This window comes from Tupaia chinensis, unplaced genomic scaffold (genome assembly GCF_000334495.1).
Source record: "Tupaia chinensis unplaced genomic scaffold, TupChi_1.0 Scaffold000494_1, whole genome shotgun sequence".
NCBI lineage: Eukaryota > Metazoa > Chordata > Mammalia > Scandentia > Tupaiidae > Tupaia > Tupaia belangeri.
The window spans coordinates 2,135,758-2,145,669 of NW_006160006.1; the positions used below are offsets into that span (position 1 = coordinate 2,135,758).

Consider the following 9,912-nt stretch of genomic DNA (forward strand, 5'->3'; position numbering starts at 1 on the left):
GCGCGCCCCCGCCCCCGCCCCCCCCCTGCCTCTCCCTCGCAGACACCATGGTGTGCACAGGCTGCTGCTCCTGCCTGGACCACATCGTGACGTACCTCTTCAAGCAGCTGTCACGCAGCACCAAGAAGAGGACCACACCCCTGAGCCAGGAGAGCGACCGCTTCCTGCACATCATGCAGCAGCATCCGGAGATGATCCAGCAGGTGGGGTGGCGTGGGAGGCAGCCAGGGCATCCGCAGCCGGGACCGACACCGCAGCAGGCGGTGTTGTTTGGGTCTTCACGGGGACGTTCAGGTCTTCATGGTGCCGTGCAGCTGAGCTTGCTAGCGAGCACTGGGTGTAGGAAGTCTGACTTCTGCGTCGCACTGAGCCCTCTGCTTGCCCTCCTCTGGCGGTGCTCCCTATTGAGAACAGAAACAGGAATGCGGGACAGCAAGAAGACACTGCCCCCTTGGCATCTCTCCTCCCACCGGGCGCTCAGCCATGGCTAGTGCCTTCCTACGGGGGTATCAGGCCTCGCTTTCAGGCTGTTTCACGTCTTGGAAGCAGAGGGGCTTCTGCATCAATCGCCAGCCCTCCAGAAATCAGAGGGTCACTCACTTTTACAAGGGTCCACCCAAGCCCAGCCTCACCTCGTGATCATGAGGTGGCTAGAAACAGGATGGCCCACGCAGAGGTCAAACCGTGCATTTGCCCTTACTCTGTTTACATGCTACAGAAATAAGATCTGAAGCAACTCGTAGACATGCTCAGCCCTAGGTGAGATCTGGTTGGGAAGCGGGGTCAGTAGAATTGTTGCGGCCTTAGCCAGCCCCGCCTTTGTGGAAACACACAGCCCATTACATCCACAAAGCAATGCATTCCCCCCGACCAGCGCCTGGAGACCAGGTGGTCTTGCCTACTGTAGTTTTGATTGCTTGATCTTCCATTCCCTACAAGTCAGAATAAACTGGGGAGGTCCACTTGTAAATGAAATTATCAAACCCATTTAGAGACCAGGAAAAGGAAGTGCCACAGGGACAGAATAAAAGCCTGCCTTGACCCAGAAGACTAGAATGAGCTCCCCAAGCCTGTCTGCCTTGTCCTGTGGTACAGAGCACGCCGCACCTCACACACCCTCCTTGGTTTGGACTGTTGGGGTAGCCCTCAGCACTCTGGGTCACCTCCTCGTGCTCCGCTTTCAGATGCTGTCCACGGTGCTGAACATCATCATCTTCGAAGACTGCAGGAACCAGTGGTCCATGTCCCGACCCCTGCTCGGCCTGATACTCCTTAATGAAAAGGTGGGCGAGCCAGCTCCCTGGGGCCTGGGCACAGCAGTGGGAGGCGCACCCTTGGCTTCCACCCCGAGGGTGCGAGTCAGCTAGACTCCCCACAGTGGTGCACAGCAGTTTTCTGAGCACTCCCATCCATGCTTGGAACACCATACCATCACTTGGCCGTTAGGAGTCAGCTTACTTGGCAGGGAGACAGAAAAAGGATAAAGGAAGAGGGGTTTCCTCCAGGGAGTAAGAGAAACCCTTGATAAGGAGACTGAACTGGAGCACCCAGACCTGAGTCTGTGTTCCACCTCTGCCGTGAGCAAGTCTTGAGATTCTCACAAAGAGGGTCTGGATCAGACAAACCTTAAAATGCTTTACCAATTTTAAAATCTTGATTTTTAAGTATGATAAAAACATATTGTCCTATAAGTACTTGCCTGAATTTTAAAAAAAAGAAAAGAAAAGACCTGATTTCAGTGGCTAGTCCATTCCTTCACAGAGGACATCCCCCAGCCGGCAGGTGACAGCTCACACGCCTTCCCCGCCTTCTCACTTGGTGTCTCCTCCGTGCCCTGCAGTATTTCTCTGACCTAAGGAACAGTATCGTGAACAGCCAGCCACCAGAGAAGCAGCAGGCTATGCACCTGTGTTTTGAAAACCTAATGGAAGGCATCGAGCGAAACCTTCTTACGAAAAACAGAGACAGGTGAGTACAGAGAGCCCTGCCAAGAAATCAGAAACGGGGGTCCTTCGGAGTTCTGCAGCCACATGGAGGCCAGCGAAGCAGTGCTGTCCAGTAGACAAGCCAGCCACGTGGGTAATTTCACATTTCTAGTACAGGTCAGGCATCCCAAATCCCAAATGGGCAAAAATGCAAAACTTTTTCATAGAGCAGCATGACACCACAAGTGAAAAATGCCACACCTGACCTCACGTGATGGGTCACAGGCAAAAGTACTGCCGCGCAGAAACACCGCGAGAGGTTACCTTCAGGCTGTGTATGGGGGATAAAACAGAAATAGATTCCGTGCTGCAACTTGGGTCTCATCCCTAGAAACCTCATTGTGCTCTGCAGATATTCCAAAATCCAAAACGCTTCTGGCCCCCAAACATTTCAGATAAGGGATGCTTGACCTGCGGCCACATTTAAGCAAAGTTCATTTTAACAACGTATTGCATGCCACCCGGTGCATCTAAAATATCATGTCAATATTTGTATTTTATTTATTATTACTATATTTTAATTTGATCAGACAGAGACCAGGACACACACACACACCGGAGTCAGGGGGAGAGAAAGCAAGCCACCAGGTCCGAGACTCAAACCAAAGTTGGCCATGTGGGGGTCCAGCACCTTAACCACCATGCCACTGCCAGAGCTCATGTCAACATTTAAATATTGAGAACTTTAACCTTCTTTTTTTTGTCCTAAGTCTTCAAAATCCTGTTTATTTTACTGTTACCAGTACATGTCAATTCAGATTACTAAGTATCTGTTGGAAAGAATGTATCTGAATTTTGATTTCATAGATTTTTGGTTGACATTGTAGATTTGCACACTCAGGTTGCTCCAAAAATACTTGACGTTTTCTAGAAACTAAGTTGACTATCTGGGTTTGTGTTTTTTGTCTAACAGCATGTGCTGTTATTAGAGAGCGGGAAGTGTGATGAGAAGTCCCACGAGAAAGAGAGATTGGGGGGTAGTGGGAAATCACCCTGGGAGGTTGGCCACGCCATAATTCCTTCTGCTCCATTCTCCTTTGGGCGCGCGTGCATGTGCACCCAGTGTTTTTTTCACGCTGCTGGGTCTGGGACTCAAACTGCTTCGCTGGCCATGTGGGATCCAGCTGTCTTCACCACAACACCTGTTGGCCAAATACTTGGGGTTTTAATTATTTTATTTGATTTTAATTTAAAACAAGGCATTTTGATTTAAAGTTAAGGTGCTCTTTGAGCACTTGGTTGTTTTTTTGTTTGTTTATTTGCTAGAGGGCACATGTGTTCACCAGGGAAAGCGGAAAAAAAGGACTGTGAGAAACCATCCCCAACAGGGCTTGTCACAGCACCCTTCTCCATGTCTTTCGGGATTTGGGGCAGGCATGCGCACACACGCACCCAGCATGTTTTTCAAGCCACTGGGTCCAGGGCCCAAACCACACAGTAGCCATGTGGGGTCCAGCTGCCTTCACCACCTCACCACGACTGTCCTGGGACACTGGGTGCTAACGTGGAGTGAGGTCCTCAGTCGCCCTGGCCACTGCATTGCTCAGCAGCCGTGTGGACGGCACTGCTCAGCACCTGATCTCTTGGCTTTGGGAAATGAGACTGCACGTGCCCCACCTCTCAGTGAGATTCCATCTGTGCTGCCATGAGCCCCAGGTGGCCCACAGGGGCCCCCATTTTGCCCGATGTCAGCCTGCCAGGCAGAAAGAGGGACAGGACTAGGCCATCCCTCCTGGAGCCTTCAGGCTGAGATGACCTGACCTTAACAGAACCATCAGGCCCAGCATCCCACTTCTGAGGAGCCCTCTCCCTGCTAGGAACCTTTTGGGCAAAGACCCGCCCCTGCCCCCCAACCCACGCGCCCTCTCTGCAGGTTCACCCAGAACCTGTCGGCGTTCCGTCGGGAGGTCAACGACTCGATGAAGAATTCCACTTACGGCGTCAACAGCAATGACATGATGAGCTGACACCTCTTCGGACTCTACCTGTACAGAGCACGTCCCTTTGGTCGGGCCCGGGGCGAGCAGTTGCAAGGAGAGGGCCTGGCTGATCCTGGCTCCTCTCTCCAGGGGTGTGGGGAGACAGCAACGGGCAACTCGCTGCTCCCCGGGAATGGGGTGTGCGTGCACTCACGGCAGGGCGCTGCTGGTGCCGGGGCTGGTGACGGTGGTGGGAGGAGAGACACAACTGGCTGCGACTCCAGCCCCTCCTGGGGTCACCGTGGGGCAGAACCCCAGCGTCCTGCCACAACCTGCCTTGTATAAACATGTACATTTTTTCATAACATTTTGAACAAGGTTTATATTGACTCAAGTTTAAAACAAAAAGTGTGACTGAGAAATTTTTACAGAGCCTAGTGCACCGATGCGGATGCGAGGGGTTGCGTGTGCGAGGGAGGGACGCGTGTGCTGGTGGCCTGAAGCTTTCCCGACAAGGGTGTGTGGAAGTGCAGAGATATATTTAGTGACACAGTGTAGAGAGGCAGAAAAAAAGGTAAAAATTCCAAATGTATATTTTTTCTTATTGCCCTTTCCTCGCCCCGAAAGTGGTCACTTACTGTATTAACCCTTGTTATTAGGAACGCGAAGCCATGCCGGAGCGCCCCGCCCCTCCCCTGAGGTGCCCTAGGGCCCTCTGCCTCTCTGGGGACAGATAACTCCAGCTGGAGGTGCTGGTGTCCTCCTCTCCACCCTCTCACTTATCCTCATCCTCAGATGCCTCTTGCTTTTAAAAGTTGGGTTCAACTGTGTGTTTTAAGGTTCTCGGTCTCTGCGAAGGTGGAGGCCAGAGGTCGTTGAGCCGGCTGCTCCTGCTGAGCGAGTCTGGATGAGTCCCCCAGACGCAGAGGCCTGGCTGCCGTGGCCAGCAACTCAGTCTTCCCCGCCCTGGGGCCGTGCGCGTGGGTGTGTGCGTGTGATATTTATATATGTACCTGCAGTCTGAGTGTGTGAGCTGGAGGAGGGCCTGCAGTGGAGGGGTTCTTAATAACAAGGTCTACCTAGCATGAAGTATTTAACACCCTCCCACCCCTTTAAAAATATACATTTTTATAAAATGAAAACCATAATAAATGTTTTGAATATTAAAAACATTAACCTGCAGAGGCAATTACTGGAGAAAGCCCCTTGCCTTGTACCCTCCCACAACCGTTGCTGCTAGCTGCACACTTCTCTAGTTCGGCTCTTGCCCATGGGACACGCGTCAATTAGGTTTTACTTTTATTTCTCTCCTCCACCCCCAGAAACGAGCCTGTCCACTTCCCCTTCTCTGGCGACTGTGGTGAGCCCTTTCTCCCGATCAGGTTGCGGATAGACTTGTAAGGGTGTTTGCTGCATCCAGTGTACGCATTGTGACCGCCAATAAACGTCAATGGTTTCTACTGGCCTGGCCTCCGCAGTGCAGTCTGGTGTGTGCCCAGGACACGTCTCGCTCCCAGCGTGAAGGCCTCGTCAGCTTCCTCTCCGGACTAAGCCTGCCTTGAGTCCTTGGCTTAGCCCACAAGCACTCGTGGCGGCGCCATTGTCCCCAGCTCCGAGAGGTCGCTCTGCCCCGCTGCTCCAGGCAGACAAGGGGCCACTGAAAGGGCTGTGCCCCACCGTCTGCTCCTCCGAGGGGCTGGGCCTCGTTCCTGGTAACTCGGGGGCAAACGTCCCCTGGCGTCCCCGCAGGCTGCACAGGGCAGGTGGTCAAGTGAAGGACGCTAGTTCTGACGGGAACTTGTCCCCGCCCGGGAGTCCCCACGTGAGGGAAGGGCAGAGGTGCAGAGGCCTGTGTCTGTCTCCGGATGTGCCACCACCTAGCTCCGCGGCTACAGCCCTCCTGGCACCGCCGTGACCTCAGCGCTAAGGTACTGGGAGGCAGAAGGTGACACTGCCACGGCTAGGGGGCAGGCAGAATCTGCTCACCTTAGTCCAGTTCCACCTCAGCCTGATGGAGATGCACACGGTGGCATTTCAGGGTACACAGAACACCCGGCACGAGCACCAGGACCCGGATTCCCGTTCTGCGAACCTGAGAGAAACGCACAGGCGCTCAAGGGGACCCCTTCCCCAACGCCCCGAGCACTGGCTGATCAGCAAGGCCCCGGGCTGCTCCTGCCTCCCACAGAATAATCTCACAGCAGAAACCTCCAGAAAGGGACTTCCCGGTGCGCCACACAGCCGGGTCACCGCGGGTCCCTCGTGAAATGTCCCTTGGGAACTGCTGGCAGACCTCCATCTACAGCTGGGAGGGGTGCCAAACTCCACGCAGTTCAATCCAACACGTGCGACCGCGAGTGGTTTTACTCAGGCAAACGTGAGTTCATCGGGGAGCTTCGCGGCCCCTTCCTGGCCCTGCGTCCCCTCGCTCAGGTGTCTGACAGTGTCCGCTGACACAAGCCACACTCCACGCTGCACACACCTCGGCCCTTCAGACAATACTGCACCGTGTGGGTGCGTCTCGGCTCGCCCCAAATCAGGGCTGCTCCCGCTCAAGTGTAACTCGGACAGAGGGAGAAAGGATTGGCCCGGCGTCACAATTTACTCTCATTTATTTCATTTATAATGATTATTTTTCATTTGCTACAGGGCACATGCACTCGCCACAGAGGAAGTGGGAAAGCAAGCCGCCAGATCCAGGACTCAGACCACGGCCGGCCGCGTGGGAGAGATCCAGGACTCAGCCCACGGCCGGCCGTGTGGGAGCCCGGCACCTCGGCCACCAGGCTGGCCCCCACAATTTCCTTTTTTAAATTTTAAGAAGTAATGACTCTCAGCAGAAGTGTCAATTTTCTAGTAACAGCATATTAAGAAAAAAATCATTTTTAGTTCTCTCAGCATTTACTTTGTAAGGACTGCTTATTCTCCCAAGTGGAAAAATGTTGTAGTACCCTGTGAAATCTCAACCAGGCACAGAGACAGACCGCTTGCAGGACACCCGCAGTCGTGGGGCAACACGGTTACACCTCCCCGTCCACTGTCTGCCCTGAGCCCGCCCTGTCCTCACCGCAGACTGGCTAGATGTAACCTGCTCTTGACATCTAATCTGCCAGTGTCAAATGTCAAAACAAGAGACTAGTGAAAGCCATAAATCCGACAACTAAACCTTGGAAAGTGTAAATCAGGGGCTGGCAGGTGGTGTGGTGGTTAAGGGTGCTGGACTCCCACGTGGCCAACCTCCGTTCTAGTCCCAGACCTGGCAGCTTGCTTTCTTACTCTCCCTCCCTCTCTAGCTCTAGCTTGCTCTGTGTCCCTCTCTGGTCAAATTTAAATAAATAAATTTAAATTTAATTTTAAAAGAAAAAAGTAAATCATACAAAGTAAAAGTCCCAGTTCTTTAAACATTTTAAAAATAAGTTTGAGAGGATACAATGTACTCGCCAGCCCTAACTAATCGACTACCAGTTAGACGCCAGGTAACGTCTGAGGGTCTTGTCCTGTGGCTTGTCTTCTGAGTCCTTCATTCCTCTTGGGTCTTAGCTACCCTGAAAGCACTGGTGAACACACTGGTGTTTCAGGGACTGTGGGTCCACTGAAGGGACCACTGCCAGGCATGGGACCTGAGACCTGCATGGTCCTCACTGCAGTCTGCTGCCCGCTCTCATGTGTTCACTCAAGATACTTGCCATCGGGGCCGCCGGCAGGTGTCAGGATAGTTAAGGGCACGGGACTCCCGCATGGCCAACCATGGTTTGAGTCTCCAACCTGGCAGCTTGCTTTTTCACTTTCCCTCTCTCTGTCACTTAAATAAAGTTAATAAAAATAATTCTTTAAAAAAAAAAAAAAAAGAATACTCAGCATCTACTCTGGGCCAAATACTTTTTTTGTTAGGTTTTTGCCATAGGGTGCATGCACTCACCAGAGACAGGAGAGAAGGAGGGAGCAATCACCCAGGCAGGGATGGCCACGCTGCAATCCCTTCTCCATTCTTTTCTTGTGATTTGGGCACGTATGCCAATGCCTCCTGCATGACTTTCAAGCCACCAGGTCTGGGATTACAACAGTTGTCAGCCATGTGGAAATCCAGTGCCTTAACCACCATGCCCCCTGCTGGCCCCAAGGGCCAAATACTTTTTTTAGATGGTCAGCACAGGAAAAGTCATTTGCAAGGCAAATTTCCACTCTTCCATATAAGACCCCTCCATAGTACAAACGACTTCACAGTAAAACTGCTTATTGAAACCCGCTGGAGAGGCACCAAGTCGCAGCTCAGTGTGCAGAAGCCCCACGCAGCCGGGGCTGAGTTGCAAAGGAGCCAAGAGTGCATCGCCCACCCGGCTACTGACTCACAAAGCAAGGTCTGCAGGAGGGGACAGCCCTGCAGAAGGCCGGTGGACGGTGGACCTGGCCTCACGTGAAGCCAAGGGCCACTGCACAAGTCCGGCAGGTCCCATCCGAAGCCCAAGCCTTCCCGCAGCGCTCTCTCTGACACCGATCCCTTGGTGTAGTGACATAAAGCACCTTCTCACGGCCAAGTTAGTTCAACTGGAACCGGCTGGAGTAGCCAGTAGAGCAGTGGGAGGGAGGCATCTGTAATCTCAGTGGCCAGCAGGCTACTGCCATTCCGTCAGAAAACACCCGCAGCCTGAGGCAGACCGGGTCACCAGCTGCAGCACCAAGCCACGCAGCAAGGAACTCCCCCTTGGGCTGCACCTGCGTCTGCCCCGACCTCCTCCTCGCCTCTTCCCGGCCTGCGGAACCCTCTCTGTCTACACTCGCGGGCCCTCTGCTCACCCACCCTTTCCCAGACCCAGAGTCGGGCCCGCTCCCTCTAAAGTCCCCGTAGCGCCCCGTGCCTGAGAGTAAGTCTTGGGGGCTCCTCGCCCACCTACTGACTCGGGGTGTTCTAACCCACTCCCCCGTGCTCCGGACGAGCCGGGGCCGGGCCGCGCCACCGCGAACGGCGAGGACGTGGGGAGCGGGCCGCCCCCGCTCTGCCCGGAGGGAAAGGGCGGAAGCCGGGCACGCCCCGCCTTCCCGACAGGCCGCGGCCCCGGAAGTGGCCCCGCGCCTCTTCCGTCGGAGGGGGTCCCGCCCCGCGCAGGCGCCGTCGGGACTCTGTCCAGCCAGTCTGGCCCAGCCTGGCGCTCGTGGTTGCGGGTCGGGGTTCGCGCGCGCCGAGACAGCACGCCCACAGCCACGCAGCGCGCCTCGCTAGGCCCTGCCACGGCCGCGGGGGCGTCGGCCTGTCGGTTCGGGGTTGGGTTTTTCTCCCCAAAGTTCTTAAATGTCCGACGGTCACTTGGCGGGTTTCTTTTTTTCCTTCCATAGAGCGCATGCGCTCGCGGGAAAGTGCGCCGTCACCCCGTGGGGGCGGCCACACAGCCCCTTCCCCTCCATTCTCGGGATTTGGGGCACGGAGGCAGCGCGCTGGCGTGGGCGGCTCTGGCACCCCAACTACCGCCACCTGCTGGCCCCGACTGCCAGTCACTTTTAACCCCCGAGTTGCTGGGCGATGTGGATCTGAACCAAGACCGGCAGTGGGGCGGTGGAGACGGAATGACCCCGGCTACCTGGCCAGCCGGATTCGGAGTGACTCCACCCCCGGCTCCAGGAGGCAGCAGCAGCCGAGGAGGACCAGGCGGCCGGGGGAATGGGGCGTGTGCTTGCCGAGCCCGAGTGGGACTCATCCAGGAGCACCCCTGCCCCTGCGGCCGGGCCTGGGACAGATGTCCACAGAAAAGGGACCCCAGTCACACCATCTCGGAGGACGGAGGAACACTTCCCAGCTCAGGTTATGAAACACGCATTTCCCAAGTACCAAAACTGAAGACATTAAAAGAATTTTTTTTCATTAGTATAATCTTGAACATAGGATGTAAAAATTCGTATATATGTATATAGTGTTAAATTCAACGATATATAAAGACAGATGAGCTTGGAACTAGGAATGCAAGTTTAGTTTACATTAAAAACAAGCGGGGGTGGGGGGGAGGACCAGCAGTTGG

The 9,912-nt window shown here is 54.6% G+C and overlaps 1 protein-coding gene and 1 long non-coding RNA gene across 2 annotated transcripts in view; one reads left to right on the top strand and one right to left on the bottom strand.

Annotated features, from left to right (window-relative positions):
* Window positions 1-5,367, top strand: part of XPO7 (exportin 7) — a 44,409-nt gene extending 39,042 nt beyond the window's left edge. Inside the window, exons 27-29 of the mRNA XM_014590881.2 lie at window positions 1,185-1,283; window positions 1,841-1,968; window positions 3,859-5,367. Of these exons, the coding sequence (XP_014446367.1) occupies window positions 1,185-1,283; window positions 1,841-1,968; window positions 3,859-3,952 (321 nt within the window). The 3' untranslated portion in view covers window positions 3,953-5,367. The remainder of the gene's footprint in view (window positions 1-1,184; window positions 1,284-1,840; window positions 1,969-3,858) is intronic.
* On the bottom strand, window positions 5,258-8,949 carry LOC106735720 (uncharacterized). Its single transcript, XR_001370972.2, has 2 exons — window positions 7,824-8,949; window positions 5,258-5,996 (listed from the first exon to the last, which is right to left on the bottom strand). It is a non-coding gene; the product is annotated as an uncharacterized LOC106735720 (long non-coding RNA).
* Window positions 8,950-9,912: the final 963 nt, after the last annotated feature.